The sequence below is a fragment of the Podarcis melisellensis genome (genome assembly GCF_964234715.1).
Source record: "Podarcis melisellensis genome assembly, chromosome: Z".
NCBI lineage: Eukaryota > Metazoa > Chordata > Lepidosauria > Squamata > Lacertidae > Podarcis > Podarcis melisellensis.
The window spans coordinates 43234149-43259909 of record NC_138547.1 but is presented as its reverse complement, the minus strand read 5'-3'; the positions used below and the strand labels follow the sequence as shown (position 1 = coordinate 43259909).

General features: G+C 44.2%; 1 protein-coding gene and 1 long non-coding RNA gene across 5 annotated transcripts in view; one reads left to right on the top strand and one right to left on the bottom strand.

Moving 5' to 3' along the window:
• LOC309362203 overlaps window positions 1–25761 on the bottom strand; it is a 432839-nt gene that overhangs the window by 350745 nt on the left and 56333 nt on the right. The gene's annotated exons all lie outside the window — the stretch shown is intronic.
• SLITRK2 (SLIT and NTRK like family member 2) lies at window positions 17163–22041 on the top strand. 4 transcript variants are annotated; one of them, XM_081897597.1, is made up of 3 exons: window positions 17163–17519; window positions 18105–18317; window positions 19331–22041. In XM_081897597.1, the coding sequence occupies exon 3, from the start codon at window positions 19374–19376 to the stop codon at window positions 21945–21947; it is 2574 nt and encodes an 857-aa protein (XP_081753723.1). In that variant the 5' UTR covers window positions 17163–17519; window positions 18105–18317; window positions 19331–19373; the 3' UTR covers window positions 21948–22041. The 4 variants fall into 4 exon arrangements, with proteins under 4 accessions (XP_081753723.1, XP_081753720.1, XP_081753722.1 ...); XM_081897594.1 differs by having other exon boundaries at window positions 18089–18317; XM_081897596.1 differs by having other exon boundaries at window positions 17163–17523; window positions 18089–18317.

Here is a 25761-nt window from a genome sequence, read left to right as displayed (position 1 = left end):
CTAATGTACACAGGCATGAGAAATTCTGTGCAGCCCTCAGTATGTGGTTTATATGCTGCATTCGTCTTGGAGGTCACAAATTGTACACAGGCTTGCAGTAACTGTAAATGGAGACCATGCTGGTCTTCTCCCATGGAGTGGTTGTCTGAACATGGCTAAGACCTGGTTTCTTTAAATTGTGGCTCATTTAATCTCAGGGAGTCTCACTCTACAAGGTGATCATTATTCAGAACTGCCAATTAACCTACTTAAAGGTCACCCAGGTAATTGACACTAATCATGTCAAATCTCATTATTGGAATAATAATTTAATCATCCAGTCTATCGACAGAAGACCAGTGACTCTGAAGAGCTAATTGAACAGCAAAAGAAAACCAACATCTTAGCAAGGATAGCACTTAAAACAGAAACCAATCAGAACCTTCCTGTTCCAAGCTATATACAACCGAGAGATGTTCAACATTTTTAAAGCAGCTAAATACCCAAATTAGGATATGCCCAGTGGAATTTTTATTCCCAGGATTTCTTGCTTTACCATTACCTACTCATAGATACCTGTGGAAAGTCTGCAAAAGATATCTGGGCATGCCAAATTATTAAGGTGAATAAAAAAATTGCAATTGGAAACAGCATATAGCAGGGATGAGGAATGTCTGGCATTGGGGCCCAATGCAGCCCTCCAGCCTTCTCTGTGACCCTTGAGGTTCTGCCCATGATACATACAACCACCAGCCCAAGCTGCTCCCTGATCAGCCCTGCTTTGCACCCTACTATATACATAAAAACATTGCTCTGCCCACTTTTGTCATTGGCCCCAGTCACCAGTGCCATGTGACCCCAGGAAGGTGGCCCAGGTGGCTCTTGAGCTTAAAAAAAAGTCCATCACCCATGACATATAGGTTGTAGCTGTAGACTAGGGCAAATCTATTTACTATTTAAGAACTGGAAGAGACATTTGGGTGCCTATCAAAATGTGCATTTCATTGAGGGCATTAAGACTCAAATTTAGTTTTGCTGTCCAGTGAAAATTCACCTCTGCTCTAGTCCCATCCCAACTAGCTTGGATAGAATTGGCTGAGGAAAGGTCATAACTCAGTGGCAGAGCACCTGCAGGTATGGCTATGTCTCTGTAGAACCTAGTGCCATAGAAAATGTTGCCTGAAGTCAACTGAAGTCTTAAAAGGGCTAGCAGAGATTTCCCTTCCAGTAACCCCTATGTGGGGAGAGCGGTCTGCAATCCTTAAAGGACCTATAATTGATTTTGTAGTCATGCTTCTCTGTGGTTTTGGAACAGGAGAAGTGACAAGGGAGTTCATGCCTGTCAAGTGTTCCTATTTCCCCAGGACATTCATGGATTTTCAGAAGAATCCCTGGCTTCTGATTACATTGGAGAATGTCCTGTTTTTCCCAGTGTCCAGTGTTGCTGCTGCTGAGTATGGGAGGAGGATGAGCCAGTGCTTGCAGCTGGTGCTGGCACTTATTTGAGGAACCCTCCTGAAGTAGAACCTTTGTGCATGGGGGAGGCATTTCCCTGCCAAAGTGGAGATAGCAGACATGCACACTGCTCTTGCCAAGAAGGGTGACCATCTTCCAGGGGTAAGGGCAGCTGGAACGGCTGGAAGAGTTGGAGGGAGGTGGGCAGTTCAAGCAGGGCATTGGAAGCTTGGCAAGGGAGAGAGACAGGTGGGTGATCTGGAGCATTTACTAAAGAGGGGGTGGGGAGGGGTGTTGTGCAATGGAATGGAGATGGGGCTGGTGATGAGTGGGATCCTTGGCAGCTGGGAAAGAGGAGGGAGCAGGCTGCACTGCAATGGGGGCTCTGTGAGGGGGTGGGGCGAGCAGTCCTGCAAAAGTGGGTGCAGAGGGGGGTTGTGGCATGACAGGGCACATGTGTTTGTGTCGAGGGGGAAAAATATGAATCCACCTCTTCAAGGGGAACATTTGAGCTTGTTTCCCAATTTTTATCATCAGGATGTTGCAGAGTATGGGAGTTATCTTGAAGTCTGAGGAGCATGGAAGAGCCATCTACTCAAATCAGGATGGTGGAGATTACGAGGCAGGTTGGACACTGCTTCTGGCCACCTCCCTCTTTTGTGCACTGATCTTCCTGTGGGCCAACTCTTCATTCTATGAGCTGGGTGGTGGCAGAAACAACAAGATGCCCAAACTGGCTGAGGAAAAGGAATGTGGCCAGTAGCAACACAGGACAGCCTAGATCCTGGAGGCAGAGAAGTCCAGGGTTGGTAGGCTGAGGAGCCAGCAGAGCTTAGGGCTGCTGCAGCCTGTTCCTCTGTGGCTCACCTCAGCCACCCATTCACCTCTTTCCCTCATGCTGTATTTCACAGCATCAACAATCTGTGACCAAGCAAGCTGCAGGATGATGAAAGCCTTCAGAACACACACACACACACACACACACACACACACCTGGAGTTCACCCATGCCTGTGGATACAAGTCTTTGTGTCATTTGGACTAGTGTACATAAAACCCCAAATGAATTACTAATAGTATATGCAAGTAATTACTGTTAAAATACTAAAGTAAGGGATTAATGAGTCAGTTTTGGCTGATGACATAAAAGTAATTTTCCATACCCACTCAGCACACACACACACCCATTTTGTTTTAAAAACTTTTTATACCTTTGCTCATTGGGGCATATATACATTCCACTAAAACAAGTAATTTGAAACAATATATATCCAGATAAAGTGTGGCATGATAAATGACAACACTGGGTGTAAATTTCTTCACCCTTGCTATGTGATCAAATTTTGTGAATAGAATAGAGACAAGGGTTGTAAAGCCTAAGGACTCCATGGAAGCCAGCTGGTCATCCTCTGAATCTATTATCATGAGCCCTGTGTGCCTTCCTCCTTTTACAAGGACTGGCAAGACCAGGCGAGTTCTGCAAACCTCCTATGATGTGTGGAAGTGACTGTGAAGTTGGCAGAGATTCAAGGGCCCCTGACTGCTACTTTCCATATATGGGCACAGGCAAAGCATGTTTTCATGTATCCAAAGAGGCAGGAATCCAAGCACAGTGGGAAAGCCAGCCAGCTATTTATACCCATGAATCGAGTGTAGGTGAACGACGAGAGCTTGGAACTTGCAGTTGGCTAGATCTGAAAGCCCCTTAACTGCAGCGCCTCAGGCTATTATTTCCTTCCGTTCCCAAACAAGATGTAAGCATCTTAGAAAATCAAATTCTCATTTAGCCCAAGAGTCATGCATAATGTTGCAACTACTGAGTTGTGATGTAAGTAATTTTTTAAAAAAAATCACAGTGCATTGTGCACCAGCACTTATTGAAACTGGTGCATAATGCATAAGAAGACACTGTTGAATCTGTTAACATTTGCATTTAATCTATAAGAGCATTAGAACTACCATGATAGATTAGCCCAGAAAGTCCATCCAGTTTGGTATTCTGTTTCCAACAACTAATGCTTTGGGGACATTTAGAAGCACATGAAAGGAAAACCCTTCCCTCATTGTTTGTCCCATCAACTAGGACTCAAAAAGCATACTGCTCCTGAACTTCTGTTTCCATTTAGATAGCCATAGGTATGGTGTATTGTCCTCCATTAATTTGAAGATTGTTTACACATTTTTGGGAACAAATCAGTCTGCTGTAAACTAACAATTTACAAAGATTAAGATATGGTATTAAAATGGGGGAGGGAGAATGAGACAAAAGGAAAGGTGAATGCAAGGCACAGTTCTGTTTGTTTTATAGTCCAAGAATAATTTAATTTACTTTCTTAGCAAAATCTAATTAGCTTCTCCGGGTCATTGAAATGCTACAGAGGCTGTCCTTTGCTACGAAAGGATAGGCTTGTGATTCAAGGTGATTTTGATTGAAAATAAAACTTACAAAGCTAACCAGTGCTTTTGTTTTTGGTACAAGCTCTATGCTCAACTCACAAATCAGATTCTTGGGGAAATTGGAAATGAATTTCATTCTAAAAAGTTTCCTGTGCTAGACAAACAATCTGGTGCATGTGGAACTACTCCTTCATCTTCTTATCTTACTCAGTGCATCAGTAATTCGATATGGCAATAATTTCTGAACATTCTGCCTTCTGGAAATCCTAGTCTACTTTAGTGCTGTGCCAAAATCTAATCCTCTGATTTCTCAAGTTTTCTTTAACTGCTATAAAATAGGTTACCATTTCTCTGCCTCATTTTCAGCACACTTTAAAATTTCTTCAGAATGTCTGTAGGCACCAAGTTTTGAGCTTTTCTCACCAGTACAAGGTAGTCATGGTATGTGTGTGTGTGCGTGTGTGTGTGTGTGCGCACACACACACACACATTTTTCTCACCCAAAAACATTTCTCCAGCATCTGTTAGCCTTCTTGGCTGCCTACACTTCCTAAACTGAAAATGTCCTATGGGGGGGTGTGAATTACTTCATGATGTCACCCCCTGGTTTTTCATTAATGTGTGAGCAGCTAAGAAGGCTTCAGTGTGCAGACCTTGATTTGTATAATGAAAGAATGGGCATTCACATTCTCCAGCTAGTGCAAAAGTGTCAAAATCACTGCCTCTCACTAATGAGAGATTTCCCCTCTCCTTTGATAATTTCCAAATGTGTTTTCTTTCCCCATTAATTGATAGAGAATAAATGGGAGCAGGGAACTGGAATAAACTTTTAGCATAATGCTGTCAGTTGCAGAACCCCTGAGTGTAGTACAAGCTCCTAAGGAGTTTCTAAGACAGGGGTAGAAAGCCTTTGGGGATATAGCATCAGGTCTAGAAGCGCACAGAAAACTGGGGATAAAGCTACAGCTGGAGAATGGTAGCTGGGGGCAGATGGGAGTCTTTCTGACCCCTACCTGGAAACTCCTGAATTGTCCACATGCAAAGAGTGTGCTATATTACTGAATAATAGCTTTATTTCCATTTATTTTACCCATTACTCAAGTAACTGTTATAAATTCCCTTATAGCACACATGGTATGAATTTGTTCAAGACATGTCCACCATTTGCAATTGTATGGAAGTCACCATCTCTTAATGATTTTGTCATCATGTCCATCCTCTAATGCCTTCAAAAAGCTGACATTCTGATCTGCCATCCATAAAAAGCAATCTTGTCTAGCATGGCCAATGGTCAGCAGGGATGGGGGAGAAATTTGATGGTTCACATTTAAAGGTGAACTTACCTAATTCTCACTTTCCAAAATGATACATGAACCAAAGTACAGCCATCTTTTTCAATTCACACATCACTAAATTTTTTTAATACAAGACATGTACACAGAAATACATATACTAGTTCAAAGTGTATAGTGCAAAGTGCATAGTACACATATTAGCTAGTTTGCAAAAAATTGTATATAGAGGAAATTTTTGCATCCCAAGGCAGGTGAATTTTCATGCAATGAAATGAGAAATTGAGAGAAACCAAACTTGATAGATTTGCCCTTCTCTAAGGGTCACAAATTATGGGTGATGTAGTCCAATAACATTTGGGAAGATAGCTCTATATAACTGACTATCTACCATTGACTTCCATGGGGGAATTCCTCTAAAATATACAGAATTCCCCCCTTAGAACCACTACCCCATCTTCACCCTCCTCAGTTATGATGATAGCATCACACCCTTAACAATCCCAGAACAGAAATGAAACTAACTACATCAAGGCAATGAGATATTTTCAATGGATTGCCTGTGCTCAGTGATAGTATTGTCCCTCTTTTGAACAGTCTTTGATGCATTCCAAGTTGCTTTAAAAAGCGACAGCAGCCCCCTAAGTCTGCTTGCCTATTGTCTCTGCACATCAAAAGGACTTTGGGAGCCTGTGAGAAATGAGAAACGAAATATACTGCCACCTTGACGGAAGTCTGGGGAACTTACAGTCATTCACGTCTCCTTTGGCAAAGGTTGAAGCTAGCTCTCACCCACACTAAGCTCAGACATTCAGGTTCCAAAATATCCTCCTGGTGCAGATTCGTTGTGCTTCAGCCTAGATTGTCTCTTGGTGTAACAACAAAGCCTTACATAAAATCAGATGGGAATGTACTCTTCTCCTCCCCTTCCCCCCACCCCTTTAGGGCTATATCTTCTGAAATTCTGTTATGCACAGAATTTTTGCTCTCACTGGTGGGAGCAGGGCAGGAGTGTTGATGGTGGTTCATTAAATTCAGGTCAGGTTACCTGGGATGTTTGGTTTTTTTTGTCTCTTAAACGCCTACCTGTTACTATTTTTCGTCTGCCAGAGAGTTCCCTGCCAGAGGTTGTCTTGAAAAGTCGACACAGTGTGCCCTTACAGTGCCAAGCACAATAAATCATAACCTGCCTTCTGTGCTGGGAGCAGAATCCAGATAGTAGGGCTGGGCTGGCCTTGTGAAGGTTTTGGAAATGCACAAACAAATTAATTCTTCAGAGTTGCATCAAGACCTCTTGGTCAGGAAAGACTGTATTTTTCTGATGCACTTGCCCCCTGAAGCCAAAGTGGAAATGTCTGTCCGTGTGCATGTGCATGCTATGTAGCATAGATAGGAATCTGGATCTAGCTGGTGGGCATGATCCTTATCTCCCTGCAAGCCCCATGGGCCAAGTTTGACCCACCTGTCAACCAACTGATGTCAGATGGCCTGTTTTTGCCCACACAATATGAAATAAAACTGTGCTGGCACAGGCAATGTAGTCTCAGCAGCCACCAGATGATCCTCAGTGCTTGAAAAGCCAAATGTGCAGCATTTGCACTTGTATTGTATCAGGCACCTGAGTTGCTCACTCAGATAATGTGTGGTTCAAAGGACAACACTCCTTTTGCAACTGGATGTGCTTTATTAGATTAGACTGCCAGTTTGCTTAGACTTCCCAACTGGAGATTGAAAGTTGTCAACAGATTCAGTAATTTTTAAATTCAATCCCATACGTGTCTACTAAGATAAAGTAGGGTTATTCCTCTCAGGTTAGGTGTTGTAGGATTACTACTCATGTTATCTTTGAACTGATTAATCAATGGCTAGCCATGCAATCCGCTATGTGTATGCTCAGAACTAAGGCCCACTGAGCTCAATGGGATTTACTCCCCAAGTGAGTGTATATGGAATGGCACTCTTAGTTGATTAAATGTAAAGCAGTAGCCAGACTACCCAAACTGAAATAGAGATGCATTTTCAGAACACCAGGAAAGTATAATAGAGAGGGATAGTGATGGCACTGAAAGATAATGTTCTGACTTCCGGTTTGGAATCGCAAGCAGTAGGGAGCGCGGAAAAAGCTGCTGAGAGCTTTTCTGAGCTTCACGGGGGCTTGGGGGTGACGCAAGGGCACTGCGACCCCCAAAAACCTCAAGGAGGTTTCTTTCTAATCTTTATATATATATAATTTTTTTTTTTAATACAGTATATATATATGCAAACCTTGGGGCATTCCTGAGGCCTGCAGGTATCTCCTACATGTGCATATTCAGTCCCCCTTTGGGCCATGAAAGCATGGCTTCCCTTCAAAAATTCTGGGAGTTGTAGTTTGTTTAAAGGCATTCCCCCACCCAGAGCTATAATTCTCAGAGTGGAGCTCTGGGAATTGTAGCTCTGTGTGGGGAGTGGCTCCCTAACAACTCTCAGCCTTATAAACAAACTACCCCCCCCCCGCAATTCTTAGGGGGGAGCCATGACTGCTTAAAGTTGCATCATTGCTTCTTTAAATGTATGGTGTGAATGCGGCAAGAGTCTCAGAACAATTGGTTCCTCATAATAAATTTCCAAAATGGAAGCAAATAAAGGGGGGGATCCTTTGTCAGGCTACAGAACTCACCCCCAGGACTCTGGAATAGAGCCCACCTAGTGGGTTGATAGCTGGGACTAGCCATTTCCCAGTTTGCCCCTCCGCCCCCTAAGTCTCATCCAGGAGAAGCACACAGATCCAGCAAAGCGACTGCTGAGCGCCAGATGTTGTGACAAAAGCAAAGATTCAGAGGCATCAACAGGCAAGGTGGGCATCTTGCCAGCTCCCTGCTCTCTTTGCCCTTCATGTCAGCTTCACACACCCCTCCCGTTCTCCCAAAGCATGCTAGTGACAACAGGGTCCACCTCTCTCTCTCTTCCATACACACACTGCAACATTCAGACTGTGTGCCTTTGCTTCTGTCTGGCATGGTGCTTGCTCTGCTCTGTACAATTACGCTGCAGGCTGTTTACTGCTAAATGCAGTAACTGTTGATTTTCTTAATAATCGTCGTGGGTGAGGAATAAAAATATCTCACCGTGCAACAATAGCAACGCCGACTACAAAAGGGAGATGGGCACGCAGGCTCCTGGAGATGGTGATAGCATGTTCCACACCTTTGCAATATGGGAGGAAGTCCTTGCTGAGCACTCACAGAGAGAACTGCAGGGATGCACAAGCCTCAGTGACACACTAATGGTGACATGCACAGGGCATTAGAAGGACCAGAATAGCAATATGCTCTTTCTGTAGCTATACAGAGGGAGCTTGTTTACACAATCAGGTGCCAAGTTACACCATTACTGTCTATAGTGCTCTGCTTAGTAGTAGAAGTTATTTCTGAAACGCTTGAGAGTTATTGCTAATGGGTGAGCTAGATGTACCAGTGATCTGAGTTGTTAATATAAGCAGCCTCCTATGTTTATTTTATTTGCTCACTTGTTTAAAATTACTTATATACAACTATTCATAAAAAGGTCAAAGTGGATTACATAAAACCATTCACACACACACACACTTGTGTGCACGGACATAAACACACCAGGAATCAGCCATTATGGAAATAGGTATTCTTAATTACTTGGATAAATTTGATGGGATATACAAGTTTTCAGCAGGTATTTAAAATTCCAAACACTTGCTGAAAGGTAATTCTGTGGTGACCAATGTAACACTAGTAAGCTTCCTTACATAATATCTTGTGTTTTAGCAAGTATTATTTAACTGCAACTCATTAACCAACTTGATCTTGTCTATAAAAACAATCAAGAAGAATGCCACAGGTAGTTTAAATGCTTCCTTTCTATTCTGTTTTAAAAGATGTGACCAATGTAACAGTTTTGCAGCCTCAAGAATTTACCTCTAACTTGGGTAAGTGTTTTCTCTAAAAGTATGAATTGTACAGTTGGAAGGCACCCCAGGTCATGTAGTCCAACTCCCTGTGATGCAGGAATATCAGCTAAATCATGCATGGTAGGTGGTCATCCAACCTCTGCATAAAAACCTTCAAGGAAAGAAAGTCCACCACTGTGGAACTCCTGTTGCTCTGTCCCAGCTCCTGCCAGCCTAGCAGTTCGAAAGCACAGCAGTGCAAGTAGATAAATAGATGCTGCTGTGGCAGGAAGGTAAATGGTGTTTCCGTGTGCTCTGGCACTCATCATGGTGTCCCATTGCACGAGAAGCAGTTTAGTCCTTCTGGCCACATGATCCAGAAAGCTGTCTGTGGACAAACGCCGGCTCCCTTGGCCTGAAAGCGAGATGAGCACCACAACGCCATAGTCACCTTTGACTGGACTTAACCATCCAGGGGTCCTTTACCTTTTATCTTGACTGTCATAAAGTTCATACTGATGTTTAGTTGGAATATCCTTTCTTGTAACTTGAATCCATTCGTTTGGGCCCATCAGTGGAAATATATTAAAAGAACTAATATTTCAAGGGCAATAGTCAAACTTATGGTAATGTTTACTGGAAACCCTGGGGAAAAAATAGTTTTCAAAACAAAAGACCTGTGATCAGTGTAACGTAACCAATGTAACATGTAACAATTCATTTATAGACACCCACAAACTAATGCCTCCTAAGAAAGAACCGTTGCATGTAACACTTTCATACGCATTCACAAGTTGCAAGTCAGCACCAAACCTGTGTGGGAAGCATTACTGCCCATGGGAATTTACACTTAGCTATTGCAACCCCTTGGTGATTTGGTTTTTTCAACCCCACATTTATCATTTGCAGTGAAGACAAATGTCCCAGAAGTCCCCCCCCCTTTTTTAAAAAAAACCCAAGAATGTCATACACATAAATATCATATTGCATTGTCTGGCTAAAAACAACAACCCTTTCTTCTCAATTTCCTAGTCTCACACTCAACAATAACAATGTTGCCAGCTGACAACAGTACTTACGTAGCTGTTTCTGCTTCTGCGCTTTCTTCCAGGTTTATCACATTTACCACAGAGGCAATATTTCTGGTGTTTGTAGTGTTTATTTTAAATTAGGATGCAGTTGATCTCCATAAGCATTAAGTCCCCAATCCAGGCTCAGCTAGAGACATGCTGGTGTAAATTGATCATGCCAGTTCAACTGGTGCTTAGATGATTGAGCTCAAGCCAGCTGAGCTGAGACTAGTGTAAATCTGAAAAGGGGGCGTCTTCCAGGCATGCAGTGGGGACAAGATCACAGAGGGGCTTAGGCTGGATCTCGAGCGTGTTCAGCTCGGTCAAATGATCTGGCAACCCAGCATACAGTAGATCACAATTTTAAACATGTGTTTCCCCTTTTCCAAGCTTAGGCAGTGCAGTAGCCCCACTGCTGAATGGAGTTTGGACATGTTGTAAGTTTACTTTGGCTTAACTCACACCAGCTTGCTTCACACCAGTTTCTTTTGCATAAGATTTTTGTTGTTGGCAACCATCTGTCTTGAGAGACAATGGGGTGCACCTCCAAGGATGATGAAGTCATACCCCTGCATTAGTGCATAGGATTGCTCCCCTAATAATTATTAAGGTTTAAGGGAAGAAATTACAACAGTCCTAAAAGAAGTTTAAATGTCACATGTGGCAACACATTTATGCTGTGCAAGTTTCACCATTGTTGTGTTATATTGATCACGAGAAATGTGGCATGCCAAACACATTTCAGTTAACATCATAATACATTTTCTTAATGCTGAGAATCTTAAAGAAGAAGGTTAAATCATATGGTCTGCGTGTTTTCTTTTTTCATTTACTGAAGAGTGGTGTGTATTTTTGTGACTAACAGAATGCTCAGCCAATGTAAGCTTCATTGTCTTAAGTTCCTTTGATCTTGTTAGTTCGCCAAATGAGATAGCAAAACTATCACTGTGATACAGGGTCATCAACATGTTCTCTATTTTCTTGGAAAGTTTTCAACTGAACTTGTGGCGGGGGGTGGTGGTGGTGGTGGTGGAACCAAAGAGATTCTGAGTCATCTCGCATGTCACATTTATGGTTGTTTTACTTACATGTTTCCAGATCTTGAAACTTTGGAAGATTATCTTTAAAATGATATAGATCATGTGAGCTATGCATTAAAATGAAAAATGAATCTGTAGGTTGACATTTTAATACAATTATCCTGAATCTCTATTGGCAAAGTATTGCACAAGACAAGACCAATGAAACTAAAGGCTTAATTTCTTGTTGCTGTCAAATCAGTCTTGTGAACTTGTTGAATGACCAGTGTTGCTCCTTCAAGTATTCTCAGTGATGAAGCTGGGATGTAAGAGTTCAGGCAGTCCCTAAGCAGTTCAGGGCTTTGTAAATTAATACAAGGACCTTGAACCAGGCTCAATAGTCAATAAGCAGCCAATGCAGATGTTTAAATGGTTGTTGGCCAAATGCCCCCCATCAGCAGTCTATCTAGCCACCCAGTGTGGCTAGGGAAATTCAGCCAGATGGACAGGGTATAAATAAATTATTATTATTATTATTATTATTATTATTATTATTATTATTATTATTATCTGCACTAGCTGGTTTGTTATATATGTTCCCAAGAGAGTCACCAACTTTCTCTGTAGACCAGACTGAGATAGATGGACCTATGGCTTGATTCTGGATAAGGCAGTTTCCTATAGTATTCTTCCAGTCTAAGGCCCTTTGCTAGATAGTTATCAATTAAACAACAGAACAACATAAGAAGCAAAAGCAATGTTTCACCCTTATATTCACTGAGTCTAGGATTTGCATGTGGAAACTCCAATTCAAGCAGATTTTAAAAAGCAAGCATTTGAATAGGGTTGGGATGGGGAATCCAAAATGAATATTGGCAGGAAGTTGGCACTTTCAAATTGTGCTATGTTTTCCATCTGTGCACACATTTGCTCCCCCACCCAGTTCTCACTGCAACATTCAAAATGGAGCCAAAATAGGATTCTGGGCCAATTGTTGTATCCAATGCAAAGACGCAGCACCAAGCTCTCCCACCAACCCACCACCAGCATTTCTTTTCTTTCTGTGCTTTTTATGTTGTGAAAGACCACTGGCTAGACAGCAGGTTTCAGAGCCCTAAGAGAACCTGCTGGGTCTGTCAGCTGCTTAAGCTGCAGTGAGAGAATGCCAAGGCTCAGAAGTTCTCTATGGTCCAATGAAGCAGGTTACAGTTCATCCTTGTGCATTTTCAATAAGTAAACTGGTTTTTTTTTCCATCAGTTGATCCAGTGGAGAAGGATGTTAAAATATTCCACAGGGCAATATAGGGATCAATCTGCACCCTCCCTGCCACATGACTAAAGCACACATATGGCCCAAAAACTCTCTCCAATGCTGTTTTAAGCATTCGAGTTCCTTAAAGCCCAAAACATCTCTGGGTGTCCTTGGCTATGAACACTCGAAATGCAATGTCCCAGCAGTCAAAGTTTACTGTGAAAGGGTAAAGAAAAATGATTAATTTAGACTACTTATCTTAGATGAGATCCCATTCCATTGTATTTTACATGAACAGAAGCAAAATAGAACATGGACCTGCTACCCTCAACAGCTGCATGGAAGGAATGTGAGATTGAGGAGAAAAACTAAGTGATTGCTTAATTTCTCTCTTCAATACCATCACTGTACAAGGAGTGCAGAAGTCCTCATGGGGCCCTCAGGGACATGGAGTTTCTCCATACAAACAAATATTGCATTGTTCCGAGGCTCAGTGCCCTAAGTACAGGGCAGCTTCCTGTTCAGGTGCTCCTTTGCATTTGATTACTCCATCTCAAGTCTAACCTGTGCAGGGAATTCTTTGCATAGGCCAGCCTGTCAACTCTGCATCTTAGTTGTGGTGGGAAAGGATCATCATATAGGGCTGCTGTTGCACAGAATAGTGAACTAACATACATGAAAGATTAAAACATTAAACTCCTTATTAAACAGTTTTAACAGACATGTCCTCTTGCCTAACTGAAGAGGGATCAGTGGTAGAGTACATGGTGTTTTTTGTTTCCGCATGCAAAAGATCCCAGGTTCAGTCACTGACATCTCCAAGTAAAAAGAATAAGGGTAATGAGAAAGTCCTATGCCTGTAGAGCCAGTATGTGCCAGAGTAGACAATATTTAGCTTGAACTTTAGACCTGAGGTAGGAATATGGCCCACCATACCTCTTCATCTGGTCCTTTTAATACCCCCCCAGACCCTCCCTGGTCCATGCTTTACACTCTGTATTTTTGCCTGAATGGAATGTGCCCTTGAACTCTGATACTGACTCTTGCTTGTCTGAACGGATAACAGAGACGGGGGCATGAGTGTCTGTGGAAACTAGTCTAAAGCAGAAAGGTGAAATTCTCATTTGCTCCTCTGCTCACTTTTGCCTCTGGCTTTATCCACCATGGACATGTGGCCATTGGAAGATTGCCCAGAAAGGAATGCAGCCCTCCAACTGAATAGATTCCCCAATCTGAGCTAGATGATCAAATATGAAGTTATGTGAACTTTCTTAACTGTGAGCATCTCTCACATGCTGGCAGCAGGCAGCAGGTACAAGTATGGTCCTCTTCCACCTTTTGTCTCTTGACTTCACAGATATTTGCTGCAGTGAGAGCAGAAGTCACAGCTGAGCTCAGTGGGAGTGGCCTCCTAGGATGCCATAGCATTGCAGACCAAGACTGTGTTCCTCAAGCTTCACGTGCCTTCAGAAATGCCCTGGTGAAAGGCCAAAATTTGGTACCCCCCCCCCAACCACTTGCCTTCCGTTCTGCTCAATTCACTATGTCATAGTTGTGATACCCTGCAGTGGCCCACTAAGCTTGGAGCCCAATGTGGTGGAACTGGCTGTGCTGCCCTTAATCTGCCACTGCTCACAATGGTCAGCTTGGTGTTTTGGTGAACTTGCAAGCAGGGTTTGTTTTCATCATCTGATATTATTCCCTGGTATATTGTACCTGTATGTGAAAGTTCCACTTAGCCAACCCATCTAGAATTTGTCTAGTACTCTTTGTTAATGCCAGCTAAGCAAGTGACCATCATCACACCTTGAACCTAGGACCATGTCATATGAAGAATTTTCTATTGTCTGTGTACTGATATGCTTTAATAGTGCATCAGAGGAATTACAACTCCAGTTCTAATGGAACTTTAAAATGCACAGAGCTTTACCAAAGCCACACTGGTGTAAGATACACAGGTTACATTATCCAGAGCAGCCCAAATAACAACTGAATAATCACTGTTGAAAATCAGTTTCTGGACTAGGTGGGCTGTTGGTCTGATTTAGCAGGGATTTGGGTGACTTACAACAGCCTTTAGAATCATACTAATATATAGAAAGGCAGCAATTCAAAATCACACACACACACAAACACCCCTTCCCAGAAGCAGTGTGTAAGGAACCACCTAATGTTTGGTGAGATAAGAATGGTTTCAGATGGTGCTTGAAGATTACCAGTGTTTTATGTATTGTAGTGTTGCACCGAGATCATATTTATATCCCTTAGATGCAGACAGTGCTTTTTTTCTAGGGGTACTGAGGGGTATGCAGTACTCCCCTACAAAAGAAAATAAATGTTAAAAGTGTGGCACTTACTTTAACAGCTTCACAATGTACCAGATTACTGGCACCCTTTTTTTCTTAAAGAAAAAAGAAAAGAGCACTGGGTTCAATTAATGGAAATCACCAGTAGAATTAATCTAGGTTTTCAGGCAGCATCTCTGTTTGTGGTGGATTTGGCTTCGTTTTGGGTATTAAGGCCTGTTCAATTCACTCATGACACAGTAGTAAAACCTAGGTATGCCACCAAATGTACACTTGGCAGAGAGGGGCATTTATCTGTGTAAGAGAAATGTTTTCTGTTTGCCTTATTTGGTGTACAGTAAATATTTTTGGTGTTTATCATAATGTACGGCATACCATGATGTGTGCATTGGCCATGATAAACATCCAGGGCGGAGAGTGATGCTAAGTAAACACTCAAACTGTTAATGATGCATCAAGTACTACAAAAGGTCAGTGACACAGTCCATATCTAGAAGATTTTGGGCTGTACATACATAGCAAAATATTTCAATGCTGTGTGCTGAGCCAGACCATTGGTCTATCTAGCTCAGTGCTGCCCTCACTAACTGGCAGCAGTTCTCAAGGATTTGAGGCACAACTCTCTCTCAGCCCTACGTAGAGTTGCTGAATCTGGATTCTTCTTCATGCAAAGCAGATGTTGTACTACCGAGCTATGGTATTCCCAGATGGAACATAGGAAGCTGCCATATACTAAGTCAGACCATTGATCCTTCTAGCTCAGTATCATTTACTCTGACTATCACCAGCTCTCCAGGATTTCAGACAAGGATATTTCCCAGTCCTGCCTTTAGCTGTTGGTGAAGCACATCCACAGCCCCTGATTTCTCTACACTTGTAATCAGTGCTTTTTTCTGGGGGAATGCAGGGGTATGCATACCCCTAAGCATTTTGTGAATCTAAGTTTGGCCTCATTGAGGGGCAGTATTTGAATTTGAGTAGGAAAATGAGAGTACCTCTAAACACTGTGTGTGTGTGTGTGTGTGTGTTTAAAGGGGGGAAATCACTGCTTGCAATGATGTTCTGCCTCATCAATCAGTCAAAAGGCTAGCTGGTGCTAGGTTGTATGGATTATGTATGTGTTGCGCAGACATACATTATTTCAAACTGTTGTAAGCTTCCCAGTGGTTCTTTAGGCCAAAAGGTGGGATATGATTCTTCCGAATGAATGGATAAATGATTTATGTGTGAACTGACTCAATCAAACAGCATTTGGGATGATGGGAGTTGAAAGGAAAACTCTTTCTGCAGAGGTAGAGATCTGTGATAGCCCATTCATACTGATCTCTTCTAGTCAACAGCAGGAGAATGTTGACAATGGTAAGGTGTGTGTGTGGGGGGGGGGAGACTGAAGATGGAAAATAAGTGGGAAAGAGAAATAAGAGACTGGCAATAATGGAAGGATGAAGGAGGAGGTAGCATGGTGTAGCAATAAAATGGATAGTCAATAGTTACAGGTTAGAAGAAAGTAAGGACTCACACGCACGATGCAGCATAGTTCATTTATGGAATTTGCCAAGATGTTGTGATGGCTAGGCATTGATGTAGAGGCCTTAAAAGGGACATTGGACAGACACATGGAAGATAGACCTCGGCCAGTGACCATTTACCACCATACTTAATGGAGATTTTAGATTCATTGGCAGTGGTACCACTGAGTCCCAGGAGCTGAGGGGCAGCAGCTACTGCATTCACGCCCTGCTTGTGGGCTTGCTGGAGGGAAGGAGTGATAGCTCAAAGTGGTAGAGCATCTGTTTTGAATGGAGAATCATAGAATCGTAGGATTGTAGAGTTGGAAGGGACCCAAGGGTCATCTAGTCCAACCGCCTGCAATGCCGGAAAGTCCCAGGCTCGGTCCCCAGTGAAGGTCTCAGCATCGCCTGGTAGGGCTGCGGAGAAGAGGCCCCCCGCCTGAAACCCTGGAGAACTTGGTTTTAGTGGCGGCGATGCCGAGCTAGATGGACTAATGCTCTGATTCAGTATAAGACACCTCCTTGTCGTTCCTATCTGGTTGGCTATTGTGGGGGAAAGAGATCTGTCCCTTTGATCTGATCCAGCGGAGCGATTCTTTAGGCTCTTTGAAGAGCTGCGATCGAATTCTGCCAACAGCACAGAAGTGGAGTTGGGGCGGGTGCTGGGGTTCTTCCCCCGTCACGCTCAGAGTCCATAATTCGCTTTCATTGCCTTTCTCCTCCCTTCCCGGAGGAGGGTGAGTGCGCGCGTATCATGGTCCACAAGAGTGAAGGAGACCCTGGAGCCTTGGAAGAGCTCAGTCGTTTGTGCCAGTCTGGAAGAGCGACAGGAGTGGGGGGGGGGAGGGGGAATCTAGCCTTTATTTTTATTATTAATATATTTTTAACCAAACAAACAAAAAAAGAGTCTCCGCCCCGTGTTTCCCCGGCTGCCCCAGCAACACCATCCCCGCGCGTGACGTCAGCCCCCAGCTCGGTCCAAGGCGAGCCTGCCAAAAGGCTGCCCATTCAAAGTGCTTTGGCAGCCGTCGGAGCTGGAGAGCGAGAAGCGAGCGCTGCTGCCTGCTTCTCCCGGTTGCCCACGCCTCGTCTACCGTTTCCTCCCAGCCTTGCCTATCCCAGCAGTCGATTTAGCAGGGGAGGCTTTGCAAAGGTCCCGCTGAGCATCCCCCGGAGAGAGAGTCACAGAGGAGGGGGAAAAAACCATCCCGTCTGTGGTCCTTCCTTACCTTCTTGCAAGGCGCTCTTTTCGCTTCCTCCGGCTCCCAAGCGAGGATGCTGAAGGCGTCGTGGCTGCGCGAAGAGGCGAAGGAGGGCAGGCTCCGCTCCTCCTGATGAGTGAGTACCGCAGCCCTTGGCTCTGGCGCCAGCATGCCTGCCTCCTTCAACGCCCCCCCCCCCAACCCGCTTCCGCCTCGGCTCTTTTCACCCGAAGCTGCTAGAGGGTTTTTTTAAGGAGGGGGGATTTTTGGGGGGTGGCGGTGTATTATTTCTGTAGTATTCCTGACCTTGCGAAAACCAACATAAGTGGAGAAGGACAAGGGAGCTGAGGGAGATGTGGGGCGGTGGAGTGCTAGAAGGGGTCTCAAGTCGTATTTGATCTCCCCACAACCCCTGTTTTCTCTGCGGAAGAGGAGCCAGGCAGTGGTTCAAAGGAAGCGCAGGGCACTGGAGAGTTCAGGAGGACAAATGATTTTGGAGGGGAGAGGCACGGGGAGGGGGGGGAGTTCAGTTTTGGGTGTCTGGAGCTGACTTTGGTCCCTTCAGCTTTCTCCTTCCCCCATGGTGTGAGGATGCTTCAATTGTACAGAAAGTGGGGGGGGAGGAGAGTTTAGGGGTGCAGAGTTCTCAAATGCTTAGATTTTGTCGGGATTCTCAGATGTCTGATTTTCTTTAAACAATTACAGTATTTATTTATTGAAGAGGTGGAAGAGGATATGATGCTTCCTTTGGATTTCCCCTTCCCTGAACTAGAGGTGCAAAAATAATAATGCTGGAATAGGTTTTAGAAAAGATTGAGTGAAGAGAGCAAAGAAGGTCAAAAGGTTTACAGCAGCAAGGTCTACAGTCATCAAACATGTGGTGAGAGAAGTGGAGTGGACTTCAGTTCCCACCCCCAATAACCATCTATGTCAGGTAATTTAAGGCTGTGCTGAAATCCTATTGAAATTTTGGAGGGAGAGAGTTAAGAACAAAAGGTTCCTGGGTCTGCAAGGTTCATAGAACATTTTTTAAAGTGTTTGTGGGGGGACATCAATTCCATTACACTCACGTACCTCCTTCCAACCTTCCTATTGGGTAAACTAGGAAATAATTGAATTATATACAAAGAAGAAGGAGGAAAGAAGAGTGAGACAGACAGATTGAAAGAAAGAAAGAGGCAAGATTTCTTTTCTCTGATTAATTTTTTCCTGCTCTTCTGGAAGATGACAGGACCCAACCAAGGCGTTGGTTACAGCTCTTGATGAGTTGATGGGATTGGTAGTGAGTGATCGGGATGGAAATTATGGGGCTGAGAGTCTACTCCACAGCACTGAGAGCTTTTGATTGCTGTGAAAATGTGGGAGGCGGAAAGAAGCAGGCAGGGCTAGCTGGGTAAAGCTGTGGGGGAGAGCGCAGCTCCTGCCTTGGACAAAAGTGGCAAGGGAGGGGTGGGGAGTGCATGGATTTTCAGGGGAGGGTGAAAGAGGAAAAGCAGAAAGGAACTCCAGAGAACTGTCAGGTCAGGAAGTATTGCTATAATAATACAACCTGGCTGATGGAGGGTAGAGAGCAGGGATGCTAGAGTTAAGTAGGACATGGGGCTGTTAGCAAGCTAATGCTTCCCACATCTTTCTGATCACCTTCCCAGGAGTTCAGGGGTGGTGGGCAGAGCTGGCAGAGAACAGGAAAGCTTGGTAAAGAAGACCAAATAATAGAGGGAACAGACTGTAAGCCTGTGGAATCAAGGTGATGGGAGTCAGGAACCACGAAGATGGCAGGGGACATGTGAAAGGTGGCAGGGGCCCTCTTGTTGAAAGGAGGCCCTGAAATGCATGCCAAGTTTAGCACACAGAGCTGTTGAATTTTCTACCTTGCCAGCTGGCCATTGCCAGTGTTGTTGTTGTTTAACCGGGGTTCTGATTTCCTCCCTCCACACTTCCCTCCAGGTTTGCCTGTCCACGCAGAAGCTGGGCTGGACGGAGCATAAAGATGCTGAAGGGTGCTTGGCTGCTCAGTGTCTTCACAGTGGCTGGGATCTGGCCGACAGAGAGCCGCAAGCCTGCCAAAGACATTTGCAGCAAGAGCCGCTGCCCTTGCGAGGAGAAGGAGAATGTGCTGAACATTAATTGCGAAAACAAGGGATTTACGACCGTCAGCCTCCTCGTGCCGCCACCATCCAAGATCTGCCAGCTCTTCCTCAATGGCAATGCCTTCACTCGCCTCTACCCAAATGAGTTTGTCAACTACTCCAACGCGGTGACCCTGCACCTGGGCAACAACGACATGCAGGAGATCCGAGCTGGGGCCTTTGTAGGTCTTCGGACCCTTAAGAGGCTACACCTCAACAACAACAAGCTGGAAACCCTCCGAGAGGACACTTTCCTAGGCTTGGAGAGCCTGGAGTACCTTCAGGCTGACTACAACTACATCAGCGCCATCGAGGCTGGGGCTTTCAGCAAGCTCAACAAACTGAAAGTCTTGATCCTGAATGACAACCTCTTATTGTCACTGCCCAGCAACGTGTTCCGTTTTGTCCTGCTAACTCATTTGGACCTCAGAGGGAACAGGCTGAAGATGATGCCATTTGCTGGAGTCCTGGAACACATTGGAGGCATCATGGAAATCCAGCTGGAGGAGAATCCATGGAACTGTACCTGTGACCTCCTGCCTCTCAAGGCTTGGCTGGACACCATCACTGTCTTTGTAGGGGAGATAGTCTGTGAGACCCCATTCCGGTTGCATGGCAAAGATGTCACCCAACTCACAAGGCAGGATCTTTGCCCACGAAAAAGTGCAGGTGACTCCAACCAGAAGGAGAAGCATTCCTCACACTCTGACACACACGCCCAGAGATTTCCCCCAACAACTAATTCAGCCGTTGGTGCCACCAGAGCCCCGAAATCCAGTCGCCCACCCAAAACAAGGAATCGCCCAACTCCACGGGTCACAGTGTCTAAAGACAGGCAGATCTTTGGGCCTATCATGGTTTACCAGACCAAGTCCCCTGTGCCACTCACTTGCCCAAATGGCTGCGTCTGCACTTCTCAAAGCTCTGACAGTGGGTTGAATGTCAACTGCCAAGAGAAAAAAATTGGCAACATCTCTGATCTCCACCCAAGGCCCAGCAGTCCAAAGAAACTCTATCTCACAAGTAATTACTTGCAAACTGTCTACAAAACAGATCTCTTGGAATACAGCTCATTGGATTTGTTGCATTTGGGAAACAACAGGATTGCAGTGATTCAAGAAGGTGCCTTCTCTAACCTCACCAGTTTACGCCGACTCTATCTCAATGGTAATTACCTTGAGATCCTGTACCCTTCCATGTTTGAAGGGCTGTATAGCCTGCAGTACCTCTATTTAGAGTATAACGTTATCAAGGATATCCTGCCACGTACCTTTGATGCCCTGGGGAACCTTCACCTGTTATTTCTGAACAACAATCTGCTGAGGTCCCTGCCTGACAATGTGTTTGGGGGCACAACCCTGACCAGACTCAACCTGAGGAACAACCATTTCTCATACTTGCCAGTGCGAGGGGTCCTTGACCAGCTTTCAGCTCTGATTCAGATTGACCTCCAAGAAAACCCTTGGGATTGTACTTGCGACATCATGGGGCTGAGGAACTGGATTGAAAGAGTCACAGAGCAAAACAACCAGCAGCTGGGGACCCCCGTTGTTATTAATGAAGTCATCTGTGACTCTCCAACCAAGCATGCTGGAGCACATCTCAAGACCTTAAGCAAGGAGGCCATCTGCCCTGAGAACCCCAATCTGTTAGATTCTTCTTTTCTGTTGCCAAATCTGAACACAGACATACCACAGGCCTTCAGTATTTTTCCCAGCTCCTATCCAGAAATACGTACTGAAGTCCCTCTTTCTGTCTTAATTTTGGGCCTTCTGGTCGTGTTTATTTTGTCTGTCTGTTTCGGAGCTGGTCTGTTTGTCTTTGTTCTCAAACGTCGCAAGAGTATGCCAAGTGTTCCCAGCAGTGCCAACAATCTTGACGTAAGCTCCTTCCAGTTGCAGTATGGGTGCTACAATAGCGAGGCGCACGATAAAGCAGAAGGGCATGTGTATAATTATATCCCACCTCCTGTCGGCCAGATGTGCCAGAACCCCATCTACATGCAGAAAGAAGGAGACCCAGTGGCTTACTATAGGAATCTCCATGAGTACAGCTACAGTAATCTCGAGCCTAAGAAAGAGGACTCTGCCAGCCTAGCATTTACAATCACTGCAGCAGAAATGCTGGAGAAACAGGGCTTTTCGAGGGAACCGGAGCTGCTGTATCAAAACATAGTGGAGAGGGTCAAGGAGCTGCCCAGTGGAAGCCTGGTCCATTATAACTTTTGCACCCTCCCCAAAAGACAGTTCACACCTTCCTATGAGTCAAGGCGACAAAACCAGGACAGGATAAATAAAACAGTTTTGTACGGGACTCCCCGGAAATATTTTTCAGAGCAATCCAAACCTGAACTTCCTTTATTGCAAGAGAAACTACAGACTGAACCAGACTACCTCGAAGTTCTGGAAAAACAAACTGCCATAAGTCAGCTGTGAAGTGGAGCCAGGGTTGGGGAAGGCTGGGCTGAGGATTCATTTGCTGTGGGAGAAGTCTTTTTTAAAAAAAAGAGAAAGAAAGAAATGAAAGAAATGAAAGAAAGAAAGAAAGAAAGAAAGAAAGAAAGAAAGAAAGAAAGAAAGAAAGAAGGAAGGAAGGAAACACTAACCCAATTCCGAACTTGACAGACCAAGGCAATGTGTCAAATCCTCAAGAGTTTCCACATTTTAAATTCTCAAACAACTCTTCTACAACGCCAGGGCTATGATGGGTGCTTTTCTTTTTCTGCTATGTCCCTTTTAAGTTATTGCTTGGATTTCTCCACATCCCATCCCTCAGCCCTTTGGGAACTGAGGCTGAACCTTAATGTTTTTACTGGAGCAGTTTTGCCTACATTTCTTTCTGGGGTGGGGGTGGGGACATAGGACAGTGAAAGGATGCTGGGGGGAAGTTTCCCCCCTCCCATACACTTGAAAGGGAATAGATATTCTCCAAAAATCCTCTCCTCCCCAGACTTAGACCGTTTCTTCTCTCCCCCCCTTTTTTTGTAAATAATATTGTCAGTACAGCTCTTTCAATTACCAAGTGCAGCCACAGGGCGTCACTTCTTTTTTCCTTTCCCTTTTTGGCATTAAAGTGCCTTTGCACTTTAAGTACCTTATTACTTAAGTGTTGCGCTTAGCTTTGAGAAACCTGAATCTATTTTAATGTGTTGTGTAATTTTTTCTTTTTGAAATTATTTTAAAAAGAAGGAAATGTAAAATATAGATCTCTTACGTGTCGGCTGCATTCAGCTGAAAGGGGCTGCTGTTTCACTGACAGCAAAAATCAGCCCGTCTTTGTTAAGTGATTCTAGTTCAAAGGCTTTTTTAAAAAATAGACTGAATTGTAAATTGTGTAAGTTTCACTCTTTCCCAGCCCCCTTCAACAACTTCTCCCCTCCCCATGTCAGGTTTGTTATTTTTTACCTGGAAGATTGCAATCAGCTAAAAAATTACCAGTGGGTTGGGGCGCTCTGCTGCCCCAGTTGGGAGTGATAGTTCATTAATAAAAAGACATTTAACATGATAAGGACCCTATTCAACCAATATCCCATCTTCGCTACACTGCAGCTCCTAACACCATTGTAGTGTTCAGTGTTTTCATTTCCCCTCTCCCCAGGTTTTTTGCCTAATTAAGAGAACATTACTCTCTACCTGTAAATATTTTTTTCTGCAGTAAAATTAGATATTTTTATACGTTTAATGACAGGCGTTTACCTTACTCATGCTGGAGGATAAAATTTAAACTGCGGGGGAGGGGCATCTTCATCCCCCCTTTTCTTTCCAGGCATAATATTTTATTTATGCTAAGCATGTCTACCAGTAGGTATTTCCATATATCACCCTGAATAAGGAAAGTGCTTGTTTAATCTTGGACAACCTTGCAGAGGATTTTCAGCGTCTGGAGTAGAACTGGATTAAAATCCCTTTCCCTGCAGAAAACCTACGGAGTGTCCTGGGTCTAATTCCTTTGTGTTAGATTTTACTGAATCTAAGTACGCACACCCTGTCATCCATACACATCAGAAAAATGACAAGGAATTAACATATATCCAAGGCAGCAATTCTGTATTCCTGGGAGGGTATACCAGGGGTCAGTAGGTCTGCATCCAATGTTGGTCTTACTCAGAGCAGGCCCATTGAACTCAATGTACATGCCTAACTGTGGCCCACTAAATTCCCTAAGGAGAATTTAGTTGAACATCAACCTCCCCTAAGGATGTTTTGGGTTGATCTCTTTGAAGGGAAAGCGAGAGGTCTGCTTACAGAGACAAGAGATCTTACCTCAGCAGGCCTCTCTCCTCACCACTGCAGGATAGTAGAGGCTGGATCAGGGATCCTTGTATCCAAAACCTTCCCATTCTCCCCACACACCTCTGAAAGCCTACACCAATTGCTCCAGTTAGAAATGCACGAAGAACACATAGATTCTCCCAGTACTGTCATGATGCTGTGTGCTGTTTGGAGAACTTGGGTCCTCCTGTCTCACTTTCCCACCTATACCAAATTATCTAGAACTAAGCCTCATTGAACTCAATGGGCTTTACTTTGGTGTTGCCTTGGCAAGACTTGTGCTGCTAATTGGACAGAAGAAATGACCAAACGCTTCAGAACATACTAAGCTGCCTCACAAGGAGTCAGACCATTGGTCCATCTACCTCAGTACTATCTACACTGTCAGCTCTCCGGGCTTTCTGACAGGGGGCATTCACAGCCTTCCATGGAGATGCTGGGGATTGAACCTGGGACCTTCTGCAGGGAAAGGAGATGCTCAGCAATGCAACTTCCCAACTGCTAACTTTTGCTTCTCATGGTGAGGGTTCAGATACAGCTATAGATAGATATAGGTGTCAGCTGGCGCAACAGTCCTCCCCACCCACTCCTCTCCTCACACATACCCTATGCCTTTCCATATATGCTCTGGATGTTTGGGGGGGGCATAGAGCAGATTTAGGATGTGCATGAGGAGGGAAGGGGAAAGTTCCATTCTACAAGCAGAAATCCTTGCACTGAGGGAATACATTCGTAATTCTACAACTCAATAGTAACATACTGCTATTATCCCTGCCATCAGCCTTACAACATATAAAGACAGACCCACAAGGAAAGGACAGCGGATGGAAAAGCTAGAGGAGGGTGATCAGTTTCCCAGCGACATAACAAATCATTGAGCTATAGGAGAGCATCCAGTCCTACGCCAGGTTGATCTTCCCTTGCTGGTGTTGCTGCCTGAGTAGTAGTTGGTGGCTCTTGTTCCTTTGTATGGCATATGTAACTGGGGTTTGTGCTACAACCCAAATGTCAGCATCTATTACATTTTGTTGATTCCGGTAAGAGAGAGTCACACATTTGCTTAATTCTCCCAATAACATCAAAGGGTTCTGTTGGTAGGGATGTGGAAATCCAGATGCCCATCACCTTTAGCACCTGAAAAATTGGCTGTGGTGCCACAGTCACTGCTGAGAACAGGAAGCAGGTATGCCCTCCTCCAAGAGTGTTGCTAGGTTTTTAAAAGTCTTATTTCTCCCCCTTCTCCTTCCCAATGACTTGCTCTTATTTACAACAAAACCAGTCTTGTTCTGGTCCCTTGTGTATATTTGCTGCAGATTTGCCCATGATGCAGATTCACATAGAATGTGCATATGCAATGATATATGCAAGTTAGGTCCCTGAGCAAACAGAGATGGTGAAGCATCTCTCTGGAAGCATGCTTTTCAGCATGCCCTGCAACTAAGGAGGGACAGAAATTCAATTCAGTTCACATTTAAAGGCGAACTTACATAATTCTCAACTTTCTGAAATGATACATGAACTGAAACTCAGCCATCCCTCAAAATTCACAGACCACTGAATTCTGCAATGCAGTTCTCCAATCAAGTAATGTGCACAGATATGCATTATATTAGAGAAAACTGCTTTGCAAAAGTTTTCTGTGTTGGGCAAATTATATGTTTTTACAGAGCAATTCACACTAAAATGCTGACAAATTTTCATGAGCAGGGGCAGTCATGAACTGCTGCAGAAATGTGGAGAACTGAATTTGATACTGGAAAAATGAGGAACCAAAATTGATAAGATACACCCGTCCATAGCTGCAGCCCAGTGATGCTGCTTTCTATTGTAAGGGCAATAATACTAGTACATGGGGACCCAGGGATCAGCACTTACTGTAAGTCCCAAACCTTTGACTTCCATCCCTTAACACTACTCTCCATCTTTTCTTGTGTGCTGTTCAGTGTGCAACCTGGTTGCCACATTCCCCTTGCTTCCG

Excerpts from the sequence above, each read along its gene's own strand:
- SLITRK2 (XM_081897595.1), top strand. The coding sequence starts at position 19,374 with ATGCTGAAGGGTGCTTGGCTGCTCAGTGTCTTCACAGTGGCTGGGATC.